Here is a 26,623-nt window from a genome sequence, read left to right on the forward strand (position 1 = left end):
CTATGCTGAGCATGACATCATATGGTATGGCACAGCCCTGTGGTCAGTTGGGGTCAGCTGTCCTGGCTGTGTCCCCTCCCAGCTTCTTGTGCACCCCCAGCCTTCCCACTGGCAAGGCCTGAGAAACTGAGAAGTCCTTGACTTGGTATAAACATTACTTAGCTACAACTAAAAACATCTGTGTTCTTGTACTAAATCCAAAACACAGCATTGTACTAGCTGCTAGGAAGAAAATGAACTCTATCCCAGCCAAAACCAGGACATCATCCTAAATATTTATGTGTATTTACTGGTGAGAGGGAAAGTGATTAAGGAAATGGTACCAGAGATAAGTAAAGAGCACTTACCCATGAGTGTTGAAGCAAGTATGGCAAACTGCTAACCCTTACCAGCACCAGGAGTACCCAAGAAGACTATCTTCAAGTAAACCATAGTTTATTGGATATTTTAGTGTATATTGTTGCTCGAGGTGATTGGTGGTTGTGCCTTGTATTTTTGGAGTCCATCCATTTAATGTTAAGATAAGTGTCTTAAACATAAGGATTTCCTAATTGAAATTTCCTAAATTTGCTCTTATGTTTGCCATTTCTTCCAGGACAACAGGGTACATATTGGACCAAAAATGGAAATTCGGGTTGTCACTCTAGGATTAGATGGAGCTGGGAAAACAACTATTTTGTTTAAGTTAAAGCAAGATGAATTCATGCAGCCAATTCCAACAATAGGTTAGTAGCAACAATTTAAAGTAATGATTTTTCTGAATGTTTGACTTAACTCTAGAATTTGATTATTTTATATTCATACGGAACAAGACTATATAACTTCAGTATTTTTATTCTAGGTTTTAATGTTGAAACAGTAGAATACAAGAATTTGAAGTTTACTATTTGGGACGTAGGAGGGAAGCACAAACTGAGGCCATTGTGGAAACATTATTATCTCAATACACAAGGTAAGATGTAATACAACTTTTAAACTGTATTTTGTCTTTTAGCTTGTATTTCAATGCCAGAAAGGTTATTAATAGAACTAATTTATAACTGTAGAAAATTGTTCATCTAATGCAAAGTACAGCTGCTAGGTTCATGAGCTAAGAAATTTTAATCCAGTTGGTCATAGTGTCTGCTGCATGATAAAGGTGCATTCTCTAAATCCATTAGACAGTTCATGGAGCCAAACAAAATTAGAATCTCAGAAAAAGTTGTCCTAGCTGACAACAAACAAGGTGCAGTGTTCCGAGTTTGCATAGAGAGAAGTAGTACTTGCCAGGTATGAAATCTAGATAGCACTTGAAATGAAAATACTTAGCCTTTAGGAGCCTTCAGTTGGCAACTTAAAAAATTCTACAAAGTTCTGTAACTTCTGACTTGGTATTGAAGTGTAATATCTGGTCATAGGCTAGATGACTGATTCTGAAAACACTGATGTAAATGGTGCCAACTTAGAAATTCATGCTGTTCTTCTGTTAATTCTGAATGAATTAATGAATAAATTGGAAAACAACTGTGGAGATTTATCTGAAATACTTAGGAATGACAGACGTCAGTTTATGTGCTCCACTTTGTGCATTATTTCAGCCATCATTGCAAACTTGAACATTTTAAGTTGTTCATCTTTTGAAACTGTCAAAAATTGCATTTTGGGATTTCTGTTGTCCCCTTAAAACTTACTGTGTAAATGCCAGCAGCATGGAATCATGTCTGCCTTGAAGAATTGTATGTTGGAGAGAAATCTAAGCAGTTAACCTGGTGCATACCTGCAGTAATTTTTGTTGAGTTTTGGTTTTAGGAGTTTTTTCATTGCAAAAATCTGTAATGACTTTAAATCCTGTCCCATAGCTCTGCCTCCCCGACTGTCCATTCTTTCTGGCATCTTGGTTAGTCCGTGTAGTGGATGGTAAAATGTACTGTTGCTGCCTGGGGTCCATGACAATCTTCTCTGGATTGTGTAGTCTGTAGCTGAAGGCAGCTGTGCTGATTTGGCTGGACTTGTAGATTTTACAGCCAGTTAAGGGAAACTGGAACAGTCATGTGGGAGTTGATCGAGTATAAATGGATCAAGAAATGGTTTAAACGGAGATACTCAATCCATACATAGTAAATCTGGGTTTAGACCTAAGTACTTAAAATACCACCCCTTATGTTAGACTAGGCAAAAGACCTCAGACTTTTTTTTCCTTGTTTTAGGATGAATTCTAGATTTTTTTCAAAAGTGCAGAGATATGTAAGGCATTTCCCAGTCCTGGATTTGAAATTGAAGTTGCACACTGCTAAGAAACTTCACATAGAATACTGCTAGAACAGAAGAATTGTGTAAGTTGAAAGCTAATTTTACAGAGTTTATATTTAAATGTGTGTAAAACATTTCTCTCTGTCTTTTTTAGCGGTGGTGTTTGTTGTTGATAGCAGTCACAGAGACAGGGTCAGTGAAGCACACAGTGAACTTGCAAAATTACTAACAGAGAAGGAATTGCGGGATGCCTTGCTCTTGATCTTTGCTAATAAACAGGTACTTGTGATTTTTTTCACTCTGTTAGTCTTTTCCTCAATTTGTGTATCAAATTCCAACTTTCTGAACCCACTGCTATGATAAGGGAATTGTAATGTGGAAATCATAAAACGTAGATGCTTTCTTTATGTTTAAGGCTGGTAAACTAAGTTATGCTAGAGTGCTCAGTGGATTCAACAACCAGTTTTTGGTTGATGGTAACAAGTAGTAAATGCATAACTTTTATTTGGCTTTTGTGTTTAGAAAGCTTTTATGTGATCTGTAGCTTCAGTCTAAGCCATCAGTTAAAAATAAAATGCTTCAAACATAATACAGAAGAATAATCAAGTCTTTGTATCTGACTCCTGCAGGATGTGGCAGGTGCGCTTTCAGTGGAAGAAATCACAGAACTGCTGAGTCTCCACAAGCTCTGCTGTGGCCGTAGCTGGTATATTCAGGGTTGTGATGCCCGAAGTGGTACAGGACTTTATGAAGGATTGGACTGGCTGTCAAGGCAGTTAGTGGCTGCTGGTGTCCTGGATGTGGCTTAAATTTTACAGGCTGTAACTTAAGGCTGTAGTTTACTGTTTTGTCTTGTTTGCACAATTTAGGATTTTGTAGCCAGGTGTGCTGTCTGAAAAGGGGACTTTATTTAACTTGGTGGTTACAGAAAAATGTAGGTCTTTATCTTAGACTGGATAATTGGTTCAGTAAACTTGTGCTGTTAGAGTGTTTTTGAAATGTGATACATTTACAAGTAGTGGAATGGACCCATTACAAGGGTGCCTTGATACTCTTGATGAAATTAAGTTGTTAAAATTTAAAATTCTTCCCTGATAAAATATGCATGGGAGTTCACATAATAATTATAACAAGTCTACAGCACTTAATTGGTTAATTTTGAGTTAGTTAGAAATCCTTTTCCAGGAAACTATTCCAAAATCTGTCTCAAGTTACTAGAATAGCCAGCTCGTCTACTAGCCAGAAGTAAATGGTTCTACTCTTTAATGTCTAAAGAATGCATTCACCTCAAGTTGGCATTGAAAATTACATGCAAATACAACACAAAAGGAAAATGTTTCGCCCATTATTTATTAGCTTCCCTGTTTGTTACTGGAAGGCAGCATAACTGGACAAAGAAAACTGAGAATTAGGTGCAGCTTTGCAGGGCTAGGGGGCTGGGGCATTGTTTAGCCAGTCATTTTCTAGTTGGGGGGGAGGGGTTAGTCAGGTTTGGGTTTTTTTTTGTTTCTACACATACTAAACTATTTATGGACAGACTATAGTGAGACTGAGGTGAAAGCATTTTGTGCATGCTTGAGGATGTAATCTACCTTTAGAGATTAAACTTGCTCCTCAAGAAGTCAAATGAAATTATAAAAAACCTGAAAACTTCCTAAAGAAGTGATGTGGTGCAATGTCAGTCCAGCTCTGTACTCTTATGTAGAAGTCATGCTTCCAGATTAAGGTAGTGGCCTTAAAATATTCAGTGACACAATAGTATACACTAGTTCTAACCCTTAGAGAAGAGCAGATGCTAAAATGTGATATAAAACTTCCATAATAAGATTTTCAGTTCTTTCTGTATCTTTTACATGGAACTATCACCAGTGCCTCTATTCTTGAAGATTACTCATTCACAAACCTGTTAAACGTAGGTGTAATGCTGTTTAAATTTAGGGAAGACTGCAACGATTTAGGGATGTCTTTTTTTATTATTATCTATTTTTTTCTGCATATGCAACTGCTAACAATTTTATTTGTCTGGTACATGCACAAGAACGTTGTGCCCTCCTTTTCAAGTGTGCAGCATTGCCAATGGAAGAAGCCATGCCATGGACCTCTTCGTGTTGCTAGAAGAGCTACAAAGAGCATGGCCAATATATCAAAACTCTTCATCATCACTTTCCTTACTGGAGCACAGGTGAACTGGGAGAACCAGACAGTGGAATTGAGCAGTGTTTTTTGCAGATGGGAGATATTTTTGCCACACTGAAAATCATGTTTATCTGTGACAGCTCTGAACCTCACCTGGCAAAGGAAATGTATCCAATTATCTGTGGCTATGGCTTTTATTGTAATACTACCAATTTTATGTTTTCCCACTACATACCATAGGTAAAGCCAAGAATGTATAAACAAATAATTTAGTACATTTGCACTTTTTGTCAAGAGGAAGCAGTTAACTACTTCCTCATAATGACATCTGCCTGTAGTTTTTTCTTGTTACTTAAATTTCCTGTAAATGGTGATAAATGCAGATTCAGCAAGTCTAATGACTTGAATAGTAGCTGGAAGAACACTAAGCTTTAAATTAGTTAAATGTTTGTGAAATGGGTTTCAATGCCAACATATGTACATAGGCACTGAGAAGGGGTATTTGCTCTTTCTTCAGACAAGCTGATAATTTTGGAAATGATTTACAATGAAGTTGTAAGTTCGGTAGGTGTTCTCTTGCACCCACCGAACTAAAGAAATGTTTGTTGCTCCCAGCCTGTAACTTCTTGCCCAATAGACAGTTGGCGGCTCTGACTGGAGCACGTGCTTAGCCTGTACTGCAGAGAAGCCCCAGACCTAGTTGGGGCTGACTGTCCCTTTGTAGTTCTTTTTAAAATACGAACAATTTCTGCTAAGCATTGTTAAATATATTCCAGGAAGAGGTATCTACAGAGAAGACATGCATTCTTTAGAAAAATCTTAATTATGAATTTTACTTTAGCTGGCTTTTGCCTCAGTTATACAGGCCTCTCAGTATAGTTCCCTTCGTTCAAGGTGACCAGTGTGGATTTTTTGTAGCATTAGAGGGCAGAGGAGGAATTCTCACTAGTGCATGTTCTCTGAGTACAAAGGCTTTCTTGTGACACATGTGATGCCACCATAAAAGTGTTGTTAAATGGAATTTATTTAAGATGGTTTGAAGTAACTGTGAAAGTGTTGTATATGTCTGTGAACTCTTCAGTGTAAACAGGTACACTAAGAAGTTTATTTGTATTATAAATTAATACTACATATAAACTGCTTCAGTTACAAATTTTAAGCTTGTTTTACCAGTTTTACTGAACTTTAGTTTTCAGTGTACTGACTTTGCAATATGTAATTGGAGTATTTCCTCAACTAGAACTTACTCAAGCATTATTAACTACGAGGATTATTTGAAATAACTTCTCACAGGATGTTGACCTTAATTGTGAAACTGAGTAAATACATCCAGTGACTATGTTGTGGCTTTCTTGAAAGAATCTCAGCTCAAAAATAGCCTGTCTAAGCTAACTAAGAAATACCAGTTGATGCGGTTTTACTGTATGCTATCTTCAGATTTCTTGTGGGCCATGTGGTACATGAGGGGTTTATTGTGAGATAGTTCTTATTCTGAACTGCTGGGAGGAGCTGTGGATGTTATGTAAAGGCTTCTTGAAAAGGGCTCTTTTAGTGGAAACAATTAATGAGCTGCTGCAATTTGAGTTGTCCAGAAAATAAATTCTTTTCAATAAAAGTATCTAAAATTTTGCGATTTTAATAAACTTTTTTTTTTAAGGTCATCTCAGAATTGAAGTGTGCTACATTTAACTTACTGTAGCATTTTTGTTATTAATCCCTGAAGATACCCCTTTATCTCACTGAAGATAACCTTCTCAGTAGTAGCAGCTTTTGAGGGACTGAATCTGATTAGCATGCATCACATCTCATTTCATGAAGTCACCAGAACTGTAAACTCCTGAGTCTTGTACTAGTGCAGTGGTGTTACGTGGACATAATGTTACTGTAGAGTAAATGTAAACTATCCAACATAGTAACAGGACCATCTCTAGCCCCAGATTCACAACAGCTTCAGATGTTGTATGAGCTTTCATTGAGGACAGCACCAGAATCACCTGCTGTGAGCTTAGTTGAGGTGATTGCCGTATTTGTAGGACTTCAGGTAAAAATGAAGGCAGAAACAGACTTCCTAAGCTAAATAATGAGAAAGCAAACCCTGAAAGGAAAAAAAAAAAATTGGCAGTGCCAAAGAAGTTGCACAGGACTTTGTATGCTGGCATTCCAAGAGTTAACCATTGCTTTTAGACACAGAAGACACAAAACACAACCATTTTTAAAGGACAGAGGTTGATTACACACTTTGTCAGAACAAACAGTATCATGGCAATCCATTTTTTCATGCATGTACATGTGATTGAAGAGTTCACTCAGTTTAGGATTTCTGACCTTTTCCTCTGTCAAATATTTCAATACTTTGAAAGGGATTAATTAGATATAAAAGATGCAAATAAGCATGAAAAATTTACAAACTGTTTTATAAACATTATCCTGAGACATTGTGTACTTTTTTAAATATTCAGTTTTGCATAGAAGAGATGCAAGAAAAACAGTAGACTTTGTAAGAAACATGCGTATGTTTTTACTTTAAAATATGAAGTTACCAGAAATACAGACTTAGGGCACTTTAGGTATATTAAAAATAGTAGAACTGGTGATTGCTCTGTCCTGGCACTTCTTATATCTAGGAGTTACCCAGAATGTTTTTGTTCCTTCTAGGTCCCTTTTTGGGTCCCACTGTGCCAAGTTGTTTCTGCTTAAGCTGGAACCTTCAGCTCCTAACTTATTTCACTGTGATGTTAATGATGCTGATATCCTCATAGGGCTTGTCAGTTTTGGGATTGACTTTTACATTTGAGATTCTCTGAACAACTTCCATTCCTTTAGTCACCCGTCCAAACACACTGTGCTTGTTGTCTAGCCACGGCTGTATGAGGGCACAGGAGAAGAAAGAAAAAGCATATTAAAATAGAAAGCAGCATGCAGGTTAGGTACCACACCAGAAAGAGACTGACCCATAACAGGTGTACATGGATACATTTTATATCTTCAGGCTATGAAACTTAACTCCGTGTCAATATTAGCATGAAAGTAAATATTAGGCTACAGGTAATACACACTCATATACAAGTAAACTCAGCTTTTCAATTGTTTTCTTCAGGTACTACAGAGGCCAAGTTCTAGCAATGCAGTAGCACTTCACAGTTTATTTTAAAGTGTATTCTCAGTTCACAGAAATGCTGTTTCAGTCTATTTCATGGTACTTTCACAACTAAACAGTAAGTGCCAGTCCAGAATACTACTTAATTCAAAGTCACATTCATACAGTATGCCCACTTCGCAATCTGCATATAGGCACTGATGTAACTTACTAAGCCTCAAAATTAAGGTAAATGGGTGGTGTGTTTTGTTTTTTTTTTTAAAGATACATGACTTTGAAATAAGTGCTAGAAGAATGCAGGTTTTGTAAGTGGCACCTTTAAGGATTTGGTTTATATCTGTTAGATTCACATACCAAAATTTTTTTTAGCTGTGAAACTGTATACAGATCAAAGGAAGTTTTCAAACCTGAATACTGCCTTCTTTGTATAGCTGCAGCTAGGTGATATTAAAGTAGTCATCCTAGCACCATATTAAACCAGTATATTAATATAACATACTCTAGTAATACACAGCTGCAAACATGCCTGATGTACTAAGAATCTGATACTGCCCTTACTCCAATTAAAGGCAAAAGGCCTCCTGGTCACAACTGACAAAAATACTTTTCTGTTTCTTAGATGGTGAAGCCTACACAGTACACATTGTGCACAGCATTTATTTGTGAAATAAAAAAGAAAGGATTATTTAGATAGTACTAGTGTGTTCCTTTTTCCATCAGAAAAAAAAATACTTTTACTGTCTAGTTAGCATGTCAGACCTTAAATTGAGCTTTTAATACTACTTACAGTTGGCACTACTGTTATAAAAAACTGAGATCCATTGGTATTTGGTCCTGCATTAGCCATGCTGAGTGTGTATGGTCTGTCATGTCGTAAAGTTGAATGAAACTCATCTTCAAATTCTCCTCCCCAAATACTTTCACCTCCCATTCCTGTACCAGTTGGATCACCAGTCTGAATCATGAAACCCTGCACAGAAATTAGATGTTATGACGTCGTCACACAGAATAAATAAACAAAAGGGGTTTATGTGAGGTAACATTTTTTTCAAGCTTGCTTCAAACCTCACCAAAAAATCTGAAGCATTAAAATGCTGTGGATAAAGGACAAAGCATTCAGAGCTTCTTTAAGTGATAATGGAGTACTTGTGAAGAAGCAAGTATACTTGTTGTTCCTGCTAGTGAAGTGCTAGTGAAGGACAGAAACCTGACTAGCTGTACTTTCTGCAAACACCTAAGCTGTATCACTTTGACTCTGGTATAACAGAAATAAGCCTTGCAAGAACTGCCTTCTGACACGAAACAAAATCTTAATTCAAGCAGGATTGCTGAATTGATCTTTCTCTCGGTCTTCAGATTTTCTCCACTTTGTCAGCTGCAGAACAACTATAACACCAGTAAGTCATAAAGCTGTTCAGAACCTCAGAGTTGTTGAGACTTTGTAAGGAACTCTGAAGCCATTCCAGAAATAGTTTGTGTGAAAGGGAAATGAAAGAGTTAACAGAGAGGACTGACCACAAAGGTACAGTATCTAAACCAATAAAAAAATTAGTTTTGTACAAGTTACCTTGATGATACGGTGAAATATGTGTCCGTTGTAATAACCATTTCTGCTGTGCACACAGAAGTTTTCCACTGTTTTGGGACACCTAAAATCATGTAACAGAAAATACAGGCTACAATAAATATTTAACTGTATGATGGTAAGGCCATAAAGATTTCAGCTGAGACCAAGTTCCTGTTGTACTGAGCAGTGTTTCAGCACACGGTATAGAAAGGGCTTTCATCAAACAAGGGAAAAAAACCAAATCTCCACCTCCTCAAACCCAGAGCTAGGAACAAAAAAAACCTGAGAGGAGAACAAAGTTGCGTGATTACCCAGGAAGGCAGCAGCAGTGTTGGTAATACAGGGATGTTTTTGTTATTGCTGATCAGTGCTGACACAGAGCCAAAGCCTTTTCTGCTTTTCCCACCCCACCAGCGAGCAGGCTGGGGGTGCACAAGAAGCTGGGAGGGGACACAGCAGGGCAGCTGACCCCAACTGACCACAGGGCTGTGCCATACCATATGATGTCATGCTCAGCATAGAAAGCTGGGGGAAGAAGAAGGAAGGGGGGGACGTTTGGAGTGATGCTGTTTGTCTCCCCAAGTAACCGTTATGTGTGATGCAGCCCTGCTGTCCTGCAGGTGGCTGAACCCCTGCCTGCCCGTGGGAAGTGGTGAATGAATTCCTTGTTTTGCTTTGCTTGCACATGTGGCTTTTGCTTCACCCATTAAACTGTCTTTATCTCAACCCACCAGTTTTCTCACTTTTACCCTTCCGATTCTCTCCCCCATCCCACTGCAGGGGAGTACGCGAGCGGCTGTGTCTGGCTTAGTTGGCAGCCAGGGTTAAGCCAGGACAGTCAGCAACCAAATCCATTTCCTCAAAGCCTAGTTCAAGGCACCACTGATGAGATATTCCTCCCCCAGCTTACTACTTACATAATTTATTTAGAAAACAATTAAGGAGCCTATGGTCCCTAAGCAGAAAGTTGTTCACTCTTTTACCTCTATAATTACATTAAACTACATATGTAAGATGTCCAGTGTTGCATACAAGAAGTAAAATCTAAAAATTCAATGTTTTAATATTCCAGAACTTGCAGTCAGCTGAGTCGGCTAACCTCCTCTGAAGCTACTCACAAACACTGTTTGGAGGCAGGGTAAAGAAGTGGAATATTACTGTTGATGGAAGAAAAAGGGAAAACAAACAAACAAACAACCCCTTCATCTTTGTGGCTTGATTTTTTACTTCTGAGAGATTTGCTACCAGAGTGGAAATTCTTTGCAACAGCTCTTCCACTAGTTTTATAAAATGGATTAGCACCCAGGGTAGATCTACACTGACAGGTTTATGCAGTCATGCGCATTCTCCTAGCAGATGACAAAATAGCCAAGTTGAATCCATAGCTGTAGTTACTTTAGCTGTGACAAAAGAACACTAAACTTGAGCTTTGTGGTACTGCCAAGTAGCTCGTGAAACACAGCACCAATGGCGTAACTAATGAAACAAGATTATAGTGCCAGTTCCTGCTGAGCAGTACATTGTCATTCACAACTTTATTCCATGAGCACATGGCCAAAGATTTGGAGGGCATAGAAAGCCACATCTAAATGCTCTTGTTTCAATTTTTTAATCACATTCATCTTGAAGGTATTTTAAATCCAAAGCTCAGCTGGGAAGAAATACTAGAACAAGAAAGGACAGACCTAACAATAATCAAGCCTTGTAATACTGTATTTAATTCAACACTGCACACAAACCATTGCAGTGAAGCACTCAGTTCATTGCAGTGAAGCAATATTATGCATGCAAATATAGTGACACACTAGCATGATGATTTTTAAAACATATAATAATAATTCAAGAAATAACGTAGCTTTCACTGGCAAAGGCTGTACTGTTACAGCAATCTATACACTGCAATTATGAATTCCAGGAACTAGGGCCTGATGCAAGGAGACATTGGTGAAGACAGCAGTAAAAGACCATCAGCCCAACAGGGTAGAATTGAGTTTGTGCTTATGACAAAACATTAAGTTGTTTTTGGAGAAGCATGGTTTAAGTTTCCATGTATAGCAATGCAATATATAAATTTACTTTATCACAATGAAATATTTGCATATATTAGCATGACAAGGAACTGATGCTGACATAGTAACTTCAGCAATTGTCATGCATAAAACTCATTCAGTTACGTGCATCACTAATGTGACATGCTGGTATAAATTTTGTGTTGCTCTTAAAGGAGCTGGAGTAACATAAAATGTAGTAAAATGGCCACATTTGGAAGTTGCAAACTACTATTCCTCTGGCTTACACAGACCTACTGCCAAATCTACTGCTGCTGCCAACATCATCATTCTTTCTCAGGATGGAATCAAACAGCACTGGCTTACAAAAATACGTAGCTCACAGAAGAGCATCATGACCTAGCCACATCTGCAGTTTAGAGAAAGAACAAGTTAAGAAAGGAATAAACTCCTGATTTATTAAAAAATTATATTTTTTAATTTTAATTTAAAAATTATTTAAAAATTTGATTTAATTAAAAAATAAATAAAAATAAAATTAATTTAATTAAAAATTAAAAAATAAACTTTTTATTTAAATAAAAGCAAAAAACATTTAAAAATCCAGCCCTGTGTCCCCCACTGTTATTTAGACCTATTTTTACCCTTTTATTGTCCAGAGTCAAATTCCTAGCTTCATGTATTAAGAAACTGTCAGGAAACAAGGACAGTAGAAAAAGGGGAAGAAAATAATTATTCCTAGCTTGAAAAGTAGGTCTTTGATACTGCCACCAAAAGGCATGGAAGGAAGGAACCAAAATAATGGAAAAACAAAATAACAGAAAAACTACCAAATACATACTCAACAGGAAAAAGCTTGATATGAATATCTCCCATGCTTGTGTGGATGATGGCACTGTCCGAAACTCTTTTGGGACCTTCTGCCTGAGTGGCTGCCATGACCTCTTCTTTAGAAGGTTTCTCATTAAATACATCTCTGTCAGAGTCTGCACTCTTTGTGTCTTCTGGTTCACGTTTAGTAAACTGAAGAACAAAAGAACAGAAGGTTAACTGTTCGGCTTTCTCTTTTTTTCCCTCTTATCTTACACACTGCTCTGCACGCAAGACATCAATGTGATTACACAACCTGCTAAACACTCAACTAGATTTGAAATGTAAGCAGATACTTCAGTCTACCTTTGCATCTCAGTGTTACATGTTAGACCATTTCCACAGTCGCAAATTCCAGTATGACTACATGCAAATCCAAGTAACTTTTTATAATCTGTTACGTTTAAACTTCTTCCTCTTTTCAACAGAAAGCCCACAGTAGTTCAGCATCTTCTTCTCCAAAAAAAGTGAAGAATATCAAGTTCTTCTGTTACATTCAGACAAAACCGGCAGATTTCATCACAAAACTTGCAGTTTCACTACAAAGTCAAACAAACCTCTTGTTCCAATACTGCATAAATACAAAACTACACAAAACCAGCAAATTTAGGAGGATTCTCCTCAAAACAGGAGAAATCCCAGAAATTTAATTTTATAGTACTTGTAGGAAAACATCTAATAAGCCTATGAGCACCCGAGCATCCACTTAGTTAAGCAATACATTTACATATCAAATGAGCATTACTAAGTCTTTCTGCATGCATACAATCATGTTTTCTCAAACAGTGAGTAATGTTTCCAGATTTTGTCTAACTTTTCCTTCTCAACTGTCAAATCCTTCAGAGTCATATATTCCATTATATATGACAGATTAACCACACAAAGCTTTAGAAACTATACTATCTTGCTCCAATGGAAAATATGACCAAATTCCAGCACAAGTAACAGACAGACTGATCTCTAACATCTATGGTGATCACATCCCAGATCAACTGCTAACTACTCTGGAATTGCTTGCCTGTTTGGCTTATTATTATTATTATTATTATTACTGCATCTCACCTAAAATCTAAATCGTGATCAGGAAGATAACTCCTGTCTGTCTTAGCTGCCCACAGTGTCTTTGGTGCTACTAAGTCCTGATGCTGCTCTGAATTTAATTATTTTTATTACCTATTTTATACATAGTTAATTATTGTTTCTTTGTCAGTATAAGATCTGGTTCAGTTTTTTACATGTTATTAAGGCTTCTTTTCAGCTAGAACAAAAGCATATAACCTTCTTGGAAAACTGTAATTTAGTCAAAACCATCGTTTATTTAAACTGCTTGAGCAATAATGAAAAAAGTAAAGTTGATTCTAGTCAATTTATAACTAGTTCAAGCTAAAAATTCTAAAATATACTTGCAATATAAAGGGACTCCTCTGGAAAAGCAGCGTTCACAAATACTCAAGACAAAAAGCACCAGAAAGATGCAAAGAGAAAAAGAAAAAATAACGCAGAGAAAATATCAGTACAAGAATAGAGTTACTTAAACAGAAAACACACACCATGTAAAACCTATTTTTTTTGAAAGCGGTGCAGATTACTGTAGGATCTGCCTGGATATTCTGGAGAACAGGATTTTCAGATGCCTTCATCTCTATAGTGATTGCAGCACGATGTTTCTTTGCTACTCCTTGGAACAAAGCTAGCTGCATCATTCTGATGTTCTCTTGTTTTCCCAAGATACGAATACACCTGAAGTACAAGATGTAAAAAGGTGTAACTACTGTTAGCTGCTCACAATGAGAGAATCTCTGCTTTCTGACTACAGGACTCAAAGCAAAATTCCAAAACCCTCTCAAAATAAACAATTACTAACTGGTTTTATGATGCTTCTCTATTCAAACTTGCTACATAATTTACTAGTCAACTTCCTTATGCAATAAAATCCCAACTGCATGACCCACATGTACTTCACGTTATCACATCCATTTAGCTAGAGATTAAATGATTACACATTTTTAATATAAATAAGCTTGCTGTGTTTTCTCCTCATTTTACTAATGGTTAAAACTGCAACAACTAATTATGAAGCATGGGAGTATCTTATGTATACTCTAATGTAAGGCTCCCAAATAACAACAACAAAAAGATTAGAGCTCCCCACACTTATACCAAGTTTTAAATATACTGTAAATCTGACTGAATATAGACTTCGAAACAAACACACTTATCTCAATGTGTGTCATTGGAACTTACCTGTTAGTCTCTACATTTATAACCTTAATGCCCAACATTGTTCCATAGAGAACAAAGTGTCCGGTTTCATCAAAAATTATATTAATTAATCGTACTGCATCCACTTTCTCCAGCTCACGCTCAACTGCCATACGTCGGCCAAACTCCATGTCTGGTAGCTGCTGTCTCATCTGCTGAAGTTCAGTAAACATCTACAGAAAAAAAGAGAAAAAAAAGTCACTATTAAACCATATTTTAAACTTTTGATCCAGCAAAAGACTGATCCACATGCTTAGTAAATACAGAATTCAAGGGAGACTACTCCACTCAAACATAACTGAAGAATTAAAAATAAATACAAGCAATACTCTCTTTATTTTAATGACCCAACAGGTATGCTGTAGTACTAGGCCTAAGAAGAAGGAGAGAAAAAAAAAAAAAAAAAAAAAAAAAAAAAGCATGAAGCTGTTTAACAAATTTCTTAGAAGATGACAAATCTAATTCATTATTATATTATTTGAAATGGGCATTTTCCATAATTGCTTTGTAAGAAAAAGGAATCTAGCAATCTTAAAACACAGATAAAAATCAACAACTCTGTTTCACTACATAACTAACATAAATCAGTAAGAATTAATTTTGGGGCAAAGCAATACAAGAGGCAAGGAAGAACACAAAAAACCTTTCCTGTGAGAAAAATACAGCAAGGAAGCTCAGCTTTAGAAACAGATGGTAACTTAGGTGAATGTCAAGTAAGTAGAGAAAAAGGCTCAAAACTTACACTCAGAGATTCATCAAAGACTCTCATGAGCTTCCCTGTCAAAAACCGAAAAATTCTAACTTTTCTGTCAGACCCAAGAGTGGCCATTTTCTTGCCATCAGGTGAAAAACTTATACTGGATGGGTAAGCCTTGCATTTTGCAAACTCATATAGATCAGTATCTGTTTTATACTCCCAGTTCACATTCTTGGGAAATTCATATTCATGAGGAGTGCCAGTCCAGTACTCAATCATCCCAGATTTGTCAGAAGACACCACTACTTTGTAGACAGGGTTCAACCGTATCTGAGTAAGAGAGGATGTATGGAGTTTATCAAAAACATGAAGTGGCTGGTTATTTCCTCGTCCATCATATATGAATATTTTTCCTGTGCTCTTCTCAGACGTTGCAACAGAAGATATGGCATCTCCAGGGCAATATACCCATTCACACTGGCCAGGGTAGTAGCTGCAACAAGAAGTGGAAGGACATACCAAAAAAAATAATGTTAGTTAGATAAGAATCGGGTTATGCTATAAACTTGAAATTAATTTATCAGAAGTAAATGTTGAACTTTATTTACTAGTCCTGCTAATATTTGTCTCACTAAAATTCAACAGTGTTATAACCAAGCTTTTCCAAGCAACACAATTCAGTGGATGGCTCAGCCTGTTTCTGTTGCTTCTGTTTCTGTTTCATAAAGAGGCTGTGATAGAAAGCAAAGGCAGAAGGTGGGGATAAAAGAAGAATAAGGATGGAAATCTAGCTAAATAGCACAAGTGTCATTAATAATTACTACTCAACTTCTATGACTCAGTAATATTTCCCTTCCATCTGTTAAGTGATTAATGCTTGAGTGGAAATGAAGACAACTGCACCTTTGCCATACACTTACAGAAAAGTTCAAGTAGATCTTGCAAAAAATCCCACAAAACCAAAAAGCGATGTAAAGTAAAATTAAGACAATCACCCTATATTCATTAAGTGTCCTGAATGAATTTATGAATTAATTTGCTACTAGCAAAAACATACTCTACAATAAAAACATGCCAGAGATACGGTCAATAACATTAGTTATGTCTGTTTTTTAAAAAGCAAAAATTTTGAGAACCAGAATGCAAACTAAATGACAGACAACAAAGACATTATAGTCTCCATAGGAAACTCATATTTAGTAACTTTCACAAATTAACTAACAGATACTGAAGGACTGACAAATGGCAGAAACTAACTTGGATTTTCAATGCCTGTGTGGTAAAGATTATCAGAAAAAGAAACATGACCAGAACTTTGTCTCAGATTCTCTAGAAAGAATACGATCAAATAAATACATCAGTAAATAAATGATTCATGTCCCATTGATCTATGCAACATTATCCAGAGTTATTGCAGAAACAGCTGCCCTTCTCCAGATCATTAACGGAAGCATAAAACATGGGGATCTGCAGATAGCTACACTGTATATATTAGTTAAAACTGAAAGGATCTGAAAAATCTGACACAAAGTTGATCAACCCTGGAACACACCAGTATATACCTATCAAGGCAGGCAAGGCAAGGCAAGATGACGCAAGCTGAAAAGACCATACAGAACTTAGAATTCTACATTAACCATCAAACATCTGAGCAAACAGCCCTGAAAAACTTCTCAGACAGGTCAACAGAAACTATCTGCTCAATAAAGAGTAATGTGGAAGACAGAGCAATAAACATGAAGTTTTAAAAGGCTACTCAGGACAGTGCTTATATTACAGCTATACACCGTTGTTCATGAAAGAGTTCACTTCATGTAAAACCCAGTTATCTCTGAAAAAATACAAGGGGAGGGGAGAGTATTTATTACTCAGGTTGAAAAAATGTATTAAAAATAAAGGGAATATACTATAGAAAAATGTTATAGGAAGCATTCTCAGGTTATCCCTGATGCAAAATTGATACAAACTCTACTTCAGTTTTCCCTGAATTCTCAAACAGAAAAAAAGCACCTTCTATTGTAACAGTAAATCAAGTTTTTCTTTATATTAAACATTTTATTTCATCCTAGAATTTTACTAGATTTCTAGCCGCAATAAAGGGCTGCTAAGCAGAAACAACCAGCAAAAACAAAAGATGAAGGCTAACTGGAATTTTTCCACAGCAGACAGCCAAGAGGTAATCAATTCCTATAGGCTGTGTACATTACCTTGGCGATGATACTTAAAACTATAAACAGCAAAGCAGGTAAAATAAGCTTTTATCTAAGCATCCTCAAAAGCTTTTTTTTTTCTCCCCTGAGTTTATATTTCTATTCAGTTTCACAATTAACTAACAAATAGTAGACTACGGAGGAATAATTTTTCCAATTTTAAAAGGCTTATGGAAATATCAGTACTTCTGCCAGTCTTGGTACAGCACTTAATGATCCTCCAACCCTCCAAAACCACTCCCTTAACAGTGTAGGCCTTGTTTTCCTCCAGTATTGTTATAATTCCAATAATATCTGCTCCTGTTTCTCTGAGATTTTTTAGCTATATACTTTATAACTACAGAAATCCTACAACAGCAAGACTAAGGAAAACAACAACTTTCTTTCTAACAGGAAGAAATTTCTATCCCTACGACAACAAATAAGAACACACACAGGCCAAACCCCTTCTCTACTGGAACTAATAGTCAGCTATGATTTTTAAATTCAATGCCAAACAACAACAAAATTACAGCTAGCTAAGTATTTTGAGAAATACCACCTCTTTATGCATAATATTTGACACTGAGGAAAGGCACAGACCTACTCCACTCATGTACTGTTGCATGCAGTCATAAGTTTTTCTATTCAGTCAGGCAGTCTCCAGCCACTGGATGCATTTCAGATAATGCAGTTTACTGAGCTTCATCTGACTGGAGGGAAAAAAAAAACTCAAAAAATCCAAACTACTGACTTACCTTTTAGCAAAATAACCCCATTTATAATCCCAAACTAACATTTTTAAGAACTAAGTAACTTACCCAAGTTTCAGCATGTTAATCATATCGAAGTTGACTACATCAAACACCTTCATTGCTTTGTCATCTCCAACCGAACAGAATAATGCCCCCTCCGAACTAACAGCAATACTCTCAATAACACCTATTTAAAAAGTTAACATACCATTAAGACACGAGAAAAAGACATCCTTCATTTCAGTATTCCACAGGAAAAAAACCTACAGTGGTTTAAACCTGTTTCTCAGCTTTTTCTCCACCTTTTTTGACTTTAACTACTCAACCTTAATTTAAAAACAAAACCAAAAAAGAACGAAACACAAACCAATACTTTATATCCTACTGCTGTTAGAATCAGGTATGTGATAATGAACTACTTAATCATATATATAAATGAAAGATTATAACGGCAATTACTTTCATTTAAAATGTTCATTTAAAAAAGTTGAGAAAAACATTCTGATACGGTAAAAATTATGTGTTCTTCGACTTGCATCTCTCAAAAGAGAAAAAAGCAGCAGAACTCTATTACAGTCCTGCTACTAACACACGTAACACTCAAAATTACTGAGCCTTCCATACGTTTTTCACAATACTTGTATTTGGCTGGTAGCCTTTGTTCTCACATGGTGCTTCTGTATATAAGAAGAAGCTGACAGCTAAGATCAGGAGCCCACTATAACATTGTTTTCTAACAGGCGGGGCACGAGGCAATGCAAGGAATGAGGGGATCTGTGCTGGAGTCCACATATTTTATCCTCACCCTATCCCTCCTGCAGTTTGGGAACAAAACTCAACAGGACATGGGAATGAATGAAGATAGGTAGATATGATTTAATCCCTGACGGCAGTAAATGAATCTCACAACCCTTCTCCTCTTTATCTGTACTCCCTCTTCAAACAACGGAGACAAAGGAGGAGGAAAAAGTGAGGTTCTTTAGAGAAGAAAAAGCAACTTCTCACCCAGGTGACTCCGGAAGTGTTTAACAAACTCAATCCCTTCTTCTATTTTTTTCCAGAATTTTACATGTCCATCATGGCTGGCTGTAATGATAAAATCTGTCCTACATTTAGGAAAAAAAAATAACAAAAACAGAAAGAAAAAAATAAGATACACACATTATGCACATTCACACTAGGTAGTAAAGTACACTATAATTAACGCTGTGTAGAGAATGAACTGTAAAGAAATTACTATGGCAATCTGTCTGAATGGGTAGTATCACTCCTGGAATAGCAAATAATTAATCTATGAAAAGTCAGCAGCCTAAATTGAATAAATATATAATACTATTCTTTTTGACTATGTAAATTTTACTCCTATTTTAGGTCTGTTTTCACAGTAGTTGCTATTTACGACTATTATATATATATATATATACACACACACATAAAGAGAGGAAAGCTATGTCCTCCACCTGTGCATTTCTGCTGAATCATATTTTGTTCAGATGCAGTCAGTTGCTCTCACTCCTGTATATACTGCACACTGCAACATGAATTTTAAGACACTCTTTTAGTCTATTTAAACATTTAACTTGATTATCAGCAAGCCCTTTCCTTAATTTTCAAAAAACACCTTAAAATACCACCTCTGAACACAGTAACTTGCCATTATTAAACTTCTACAATTAAAACTTCCTAGTGATACCATATGATTAATAAAATTGTATGTATTGTTAGTAGTTTGACTTTTAAGACCATTGCAACAAATGAGTTGTTAATGGTTAATCCAGGTTACAAGCATTTTCGAATGCCCTGCCACACGCTTCGTTAAGCACCAGCAAATTCTTTGAATGGGGAAAGTACCACCACAAGATGAATGAGCTGAGTAGAAGTTTATCACAAGAAGCACTACCTAGGGGGAAAGTAATTCCAACAGGGGGAGATTGCAACCACCATCTCAAAAAATGCTCCAGACTGAAAAAGAACAGAGACTGATCATGCAGACTAATTAAAACAAGAAGTGAGAGAGTTGCTTAAGGCAGGAACACATAACTTATGTTACTCAGTACTTTGTTTCATGTAACTTGTAACCAATGAAGGCCGATGTCCTTGCTTGCTGAACTGTGTAAATAAAGTGTAAAGTTTTGACACTTGGAGAGCTAGGCATTTGTGGGTGACCACCTAGCTCCCTGCTTTGTGGCAACTAGAACAAAGGGATAGAAATACCTCGAGTCAGTGTATGAACTGGCACTGTGCACCGGCTAATGAGTCCGGCTATGGGACAACACCAGCATGAACAAAATACATTCTGACAATGAGAGACAGCAGAAAAAAGGAAGACACTTACTTAGTACATGTTACATGTGTAATGACATCTCTGTGCATGTAACTGCGTTCATACATGGAAGCACAAGGTAGATTTTCAAGATAAACATGTTCAAATTCCAGAACTAAAGAGAATAAAAAGAAAAATTAGGACATTTTTTTCCATATCATTACCTCTAGCTTCTGTTCTCACTTACTTACCCTTGAATAGCTTACTCCCATTTTAGTCAGGAATACGCTAGGATTTTGTGCGAACATAACAAAAGGGGTTTCCACTGTGGCTTTGTACTAAGACTTACTGATTCTTGGTAGATTAAAGACACTCAAACTCTGCTTTAACACATACAGCTGACCCTTTTCAAAGCAACCGTTACCTTGGCTGTTTAAATGCGTTGGGGAAAAAAAAAATCAATACACCGAATTTTTAAGGTAGTGCCAGAAAACAGGTCATCTGCACCTAATTTTCTTTCAAAACCAAATTTATCCCTATTGTTAAGCCACTGAAGGTCCCATGTGAGTATCGTAGCTTAAATTTTAAACGCTAGCACCTACCTATTTCATTGTTTAACCGGCTCACCTAAAATAACCAGATTTTCTGCTTTTGTCTCTGATTTTTACATCCTAACTGGTAATACCTGCACAATGGCATTAGTTACTGGACCAGCAGGTTTGCATCTGCCGAACTTCTTTAAACTCACATTTATGTTACAGTGATGCCCAGAAAGCTGCGAGTTGCCGAACACATCAATTCCATATGTCAAAATTCAGCCTAGAGACTTCTACTCCTCCAGCTCAGGGCAGCGATCCAGCAGGCCGCTAACTCCGCAGCTGTAAGCAGCACGGCCCCAGCACCGCAGGCCCTGCAAAGCGGGCCCCTTAGCCGCGGGAACCAGGAACAACGGCGCCCCAGCCCGCAATGCCGCACGCCGGGGGCCCTCCCGCCCGGCCACCAGCCGTGCGAGGCACCGCTTCAGGCAACGGGCCCCGCGCCCCCGCCCCGCCACCACCGCCCGGGGAGGGCCCAGGCGACCCCACCGCTCCGGACTCGGCCCGGGAGCGGCACCGCGGGCGCCTCGAAGGTCGCGCCCCAGAGAACGGGCGGGCAGCGGCTCCGCTCCCCCGTTACCTCGCCTCTTCTTCGCCTGCGCGGCCTCTCCCGGGAGCGGCCCGACCCAGCGCTCCTCCTCATCCTCCTCCTCTGCCTCTGCTGCCGCCGCCGCCGCCTCGCTGCCGGCTGCCGCCTCAGGCTGCTTTCGCTTACGCTCCGGCTCGGACGACGCCATGCTGCTGCACGTCACTTCTCCGCAACACTCCCCGCCCTCACCACACCCCGCGCCGGGCGCTTCCGAAGTGACGCGGTGTAGCGCGCGTAGAGGAGTGCGCGGGCCGGCCGGAGCGGAACGGGGAGCCATCATGGTAACGGGCGGGAGGAGGGGGCGGCCGGCCTGGGCGCTGGGCTCTGGGCTCTGCCCCCTGCCCCGAGTGTCGCCGGCCAGAGGGGGACTCCCGGGTTTCGGCGAGCGAGCGGGCGCGCGGGGCGGGCGGCCGTTGGGGCTGCGGGGCTGCTGGGAAAAGCGCGGGCTGGTGGCTGCGGCCGCGCCCGCCTGGGGAAGGGGCCGCTCAGCCCCGGCCTGTGAGGGGTAGCCGCCCCTCTCGTGGTTTTCTGTGCTGGTGTACTTATGGGGTGTATGTCAGAGTTTAGTCAGCTCCCTGTCTTAACCTCTTTTATGACCTTGTTTGTATCCTTCTGTTTTTCTCCTTCCTAAGGTGAACTGCCGGTTTGGTGGTTTGGTTGGTCAGGTTTGTTGGGGTTTTTTTGTGTGTCTTTTCCCCCTACCAGTTTTCCCAAGGCCGCCGTTACATTCCTTTCTCATCTCTGACTTTGTTCCAGTAATTGGTCTTTTTGTGTTTGTTGACATGAAACATTTCCCATAAAGCTTGCATATTTGCTTGGCTGGCATAGTGCCTGCAAGGCAAGCTTGTCCCTTCTTCTATTTTTTACCTAATTATGTACTTATAAATGAGATTAGAAGGAATAGCATGTTGAAACTAGAAAGTATTAATATTAATGACATGCAGGAAAAAAAAAAAAGCCTTCATTTTTCAGGTACGGCATCAAAAAGAAACCTAATTTTATCATACAGAAATAGGGAGAACTGCAAACTGCAACTGAACATGCCATTTTGATGTATATACTTTACAAGGTAACTAACAGTGGTACCGTAAAGTCAGTCATGGAGAAAAACCCTCTAAGACTTGATTTGCAGTTGTGTAAGGCATGTATGCTTTATTACAGCACTAGGAGCATGGGGGAATGTTTCCTCCGAGCGTGCCCACCAAGTTACTCAAGGGTACATACTATATATGGGAGAGTACTTGCATATTCATACTGTATCACATATTCATTTTTGTTCACATACAGGATTGGTTACAAGTTTTTCACCTCTAATGCAAACTAGTACAAACTACTTCCTCAGATAGCACTGCTGGTTTTTTTACTAACTGCGCATGCTCGCCAAGTGAGTTTTCCCTCTCTGGGCTGGGGGGAGCTGCAATCTTCCACTGCTGCAATTACCTTTGTCCTACTTTCATCTAATTTTCCGTGGGTTGCAACACCTTATCAAATTGTCTCCTCCTGGGGCCAGAACTTTCTCACTTGGAGGCTTCTTTCTGGGTAACTTAGATAATGGTGTTCTTATTATCTGGCCTTTGTTTCCTAAGGTTGACTCCCTTGATTAGAAGTCCTTGTTAATCAGTTTTGATGACTTGAGAATCAGCTTGGCCTGAACTACGTGCACAGATTTGTTTAACTTAAGCTAAACACTAAATCAGTTTAGTAATTCAGGAATTCAAGCCTTTCGCTGAGCCAGCAACCCTCCCTTAACAGAATAACTCCCCCCCTTTTTTTTTTCTTGATGTTTTGAATCATTTCAAAATTAAAAGCCTCATGTATGTTTGCTCATTTTCTGGGGAGGTTCCATTTTATACAGTTACATGCTATCAACAATACTACAACAGTAATTGTTACAATAGTTACAGTTTGTAAGAGATTAGCTAGCTACCCAGTTGCTGACCACCTGCCTAATTCTTGAAGCAGCTTGTTAAGCTAGCTTCCTTTTGCTGTTTGCCATAATCTTCAACTGGCCTTTGCATCTCATTAAAGTTGCTTCTGGCGATCCCCAGTAACATTTGGGATATGTAAGCAACAGTGTTCATTGTCTAATTTAAGTACCCATATACTCCATGTTCTTTAGCTAGTAGTAAATGTAATGCCATCTGTTTCTGTAAAGTACTTTTGGTATTTGCTTGTACTTGTTCTTCTATCAGTTTGAATCCTCTTTCAGTTCCTTTAGCTAGTGTTTCAACTTCCCATGTTAAATTTTCTAGCAAGTATCTATTCTCTAGTGCCAGATAAAATAAAGCTCTGAAGTCCTCAATTCACTGGTACTGAGCTGGAGAGTCCATTCCATGGCTCTTCTGCATTTTGAGCTCTTTTAATTTTCCCCCGATATTTAGATTTGATTGGTTTCTGTCTCCATGTGGGGTATAAGGTCAGTAAATCTAGGGTTACTGGTAGAGTTAGCTGTGATGCTAGTTAGATTTCTCATTGTTCTGAAACCTTGCACCAGTTTTATAATCAAATTTTCCTGTATTTCACTGAGGCTTGTTCTGGTCAATAAAAGGATGAACAAAAACTTCTTTGTAACTACTTAAATGAAAATCACTGTACCATGCTACAAATGCCTATGCCTATTGATTTAACAGCTTATATATAATTTTCTGTTGTCCCATTTAACCTTATTCATTAATCCTGTTTATTTTAGGTTTGAGAGGGACCAGCTGCTCAGCTGTCTATGATGAAGGGGCTCATTTATTTCTTGAATAATGTATCCAGGGTCCTTTGCCCCAAACTTTGACTGCTGTATAGGTTGTTAAAAGGATGTGATATGGTCCTTTCCACTTTTCCATCAGAGGTCCTGCATTCCAGAACTTGATATACACCCAGTGACCAGGCTGGAAAGGATGAGTTGGTGTATTGCATTCCAAGGGTCTACTCATTGTCACATACTTCTGAAGTTCCTGCAAAACACTCCCTAAAGATACTACATGTGTTTTCAAATTTAATTACCCCGTTATATGTGTTTCACAAGTTATATGTGAAGCCTGATAGGGCCATCCATACAACAGTTCCTATGGGCTCAAATTACCCTTCCCTTGAGGCTAGGTTCTCGTTCTTAATAATGCCAGAAGTAATGTCTGAAGCCAGCTCATAGATGCTTCCCAACAAATTTTTCCTAGCTGTTGTTTAAGAGTGTAGCTCATTCACTCCACTTTACCACTGGATTGTGGCCTTTATGGAGTGTGGCCTTTATGGAGTGTGGTAATCCCAGGATATGAACAAAATTTTACTCAACTGTTTTACGATTCTGGTGATAAAATGGGACCCATTATCTGATGAAATTCCTAAAGGTACACCAAACCAGAGAATAATTTCTTTTAACAGGATTTTGGCTACCTCCCTTGCCTTGTTGGTTCAACAAGGGAAATCTTCAGGCCATCCAGTGAAGGTATCGACCCAAACCAAAATATGTCAATATCCTTCTTTTCTGGGTAACTCAGTGAAATCTTTTTGCCAATAATTTCCAGGAGAATTTCCTACTTTAGTCACTTAAATGATCAACTTAGTAGTAGTATTTGGATGTTTTTAAGACATATTTCACCCCTCCCTGTAATAGATCTGATAATCTCTGTCATGGCCCTACTTATAATTGTCTTCTGCAGGTGTTCACTAAATTTTCCGTTCCCCAATGCACTTTATTATGCTCCTTCTGGGCTATCTCTCTCATTACTACAGGTGGAACAATTACTTGTCCTGTGGGTGTAACTGCCCATCCCTCTACCCATTCTTTGGCCTGCAACTTAGTTATTAACTTATTATCCTCTTTATCATACTTTGGTGGTGCTTCTGGCAGGACTATTTCCTTTTCAGGTAATAGAGTTAGGATACCTTTTTCTTCAGCCTTCTTTGTAGCCATGTCTGCTAACTGATTTCCAGATTCCAGAGTGGTTTTACATGCTTGATGTGCTTTGCAATGCATAATTGTGACTGCTGCTGGTTTTTGAATGCTCTTTAATAATTCCTGGATCTGAGGCACATGTTTGATCACAGTTCCTTGAGCAGATAATAGTCTTCTCTTTTCAAATGGCTCCATGTGCCTGAACCACTCCAAAGGCATACTTTGAATCTGTCCATATGTTGGCTCACTTCCACTTGGCTCAGGTCCAGTGCCCTCATAAAGGCAATCAGTTCGGCTTCCTGAGTAGAAACCTTTGGAGGTAAAGCTTGTGATTTTATTACCTTGTCGATGGTAGTTACAGCATATCCAGATAACTGTTTTCCCTCTCAAATGTAGCTGCTGCCATCATTACACAGTTCCCAATCTTCGTTCTTCTGACAGAGTATCCTTGAGATCTAGTCACCTGGAGCAGACTTCCTCAATAGTCTGCGTTAGTGTTCTGGGGCTCCTACCTGGTCAGCCAAAACAAACACAGAAGGGTTAATAACTGAAGTAATTTTAAGACATACATCATCTTTTCCTATTAATATCACTTGATACTTTAACATTCTGCTAGGGGCCGAGCAATGTCCTCCTTTTTGTTCTAATACTGTGAATTACCATGTGTGGTGCATGTACAGTAATCTTCTGCTCCATGGTGAATTTACAGGCCTCCTAAATCAGTAGCACAGTTGCTGCTACTGCTATAAGGCATCCAGGCCATCCTGAGCTCACATTATCCATCTGGAGAAGTAAGCTACAGCTCACTGCTGAGGCCCTAAAAATTGTGCCAGAACTCCTAAGGCAATACTTTTTCTCTCATGGGTAAAAAGTCTGTTAAATCAGGTAATCCCAGCATGGGGGGCATCCATCAGAGCTCACTTCAGCTGCTTGAAAACAGCTTTGCACTCTTCTGTCCAGTCAGTATACCCATTGTAGGAAATTTTCAGTAGCTCATACAGAGGTTTCACAAATAATCCATAATTGGCTATCCAGAGCTGACACTGTCCAACCATTCTGAGAAATGCTTGTAGTTCCTTGAGAGTTTTAGGCTCTGGGAGGCAGCAGATAGCCCCTTTCCATTCAGATCCCAATTTTCTCTGGCCATTCAGGATTTCAGACCCCAAATATGTAACTGATTCCTGGATAATCTGAGCCTTTTCCTTTGATACTTGATATCCACTAATTCCCAAGAAATTAAGAAGGCTTATAGTCATGGAAAGACACAGTTCCCTAGTCTCTGCTTTAATGAGAATATCATCCACATATTGTAGTACTGTTCTCTGATCATTTTCTTTCTCCAAATTTCTAAGTCCTTTGCCAACTGATTTCCAAAGATGATTGGGATATTTTTAAAGCCTTGTGGTAAAACCGTCTAAGTGTATTGCAATTTCCTTCTTGTTTCTGTGTTTTCCCATTCAAAAACAAAAAGCTCCTAATTT

At 38.5% G+C, this 26,623-nt stretch overlaps 3 protein-coding genes across 3 annotated transcripts in view; 2 read left to right on the plus strand and 1 right to left on the minus strand.

The window, feature by feature from the left end:
- The first annotated feature begins 234 nt into the window (after positions 1-234).
- On the plus strand, positions 235-6,004 carry TRIM23 (tripartite motif containing 23). Its single transcript, XM_037373528.1, has 4 exons — positions 235-725; positions 842-952; positions 2,384-2,508; positions 2,859-6,004. The coding sequence occupies exons 1-4, from the start codon at positions 623-625 to the stop codon at positions 3,036-3,038; spliced, it is 519 nt and encodes a 172-aa protein (XP_037229425.1). The 5' UTR covers positions 235-622; the 3' UTR covers positions 3,039-6,004.
- Positions 6,005-6,762: 758 nt separating this feature from the next.
- On the minus strand, positions 6,763-21,407 carry PPWD1 (peptidylprolyl isomerase domain and WD repeat containing 1). Its single transcript, XM_037373522.1, has 11 exons — positions 21,251-21,407; positions 20,147-20,249; positions 18,817-18,917; positions 17,878-17,998; positions 14,913-15,360; positions 14,153-14,343; positions 13,459-13,648; positions 11,880-12,061; positions 9,030-9,111; positions 8,250-8,432; positions 6,763-7,228 (listed from the first exon to the last, which is right to left on the minus strand). Exons 1-11 carry the CDS (start codon positions 21,405-21,407, stop codon positions 7,085-7,087), a joined length of 1,902 nt encoding a protein of 633 aa, XP_037229419.1. The 3' UTR covers positions 6,763-7,084.
- Positions 21,395-26,623, plus strand: part of CENPK (centromere protein K) — a 31,428-nt gene continuing 26,199 nt past the window's right edge. The window contains exon 1 of the mRNA XM_037373523.1: positions 21,395-21,540. Coding sequence (XP_037229420.1) covers positions 21,406-21,540 — 135 coding nt within the window. The 5' untranslated portion in view covers positions 21,395-21,405. The remainder of the gene's footprint in view (positions 21,541-26,623) is intronic.

The sequence above is a fragment of the Falco rusticolus genome, chromosome Z (assembly GCF_015220075.1).
Source record: "Falco rusticolus isolate bFalRus1 chromosome Z, bFalRus1.pri, whole genome shotgun sequence".
NCBI lineage: Eukaryota > Metazoa > Chordata > Aves > Falconiformes > Falconidae > Falco > Falco rusticolus.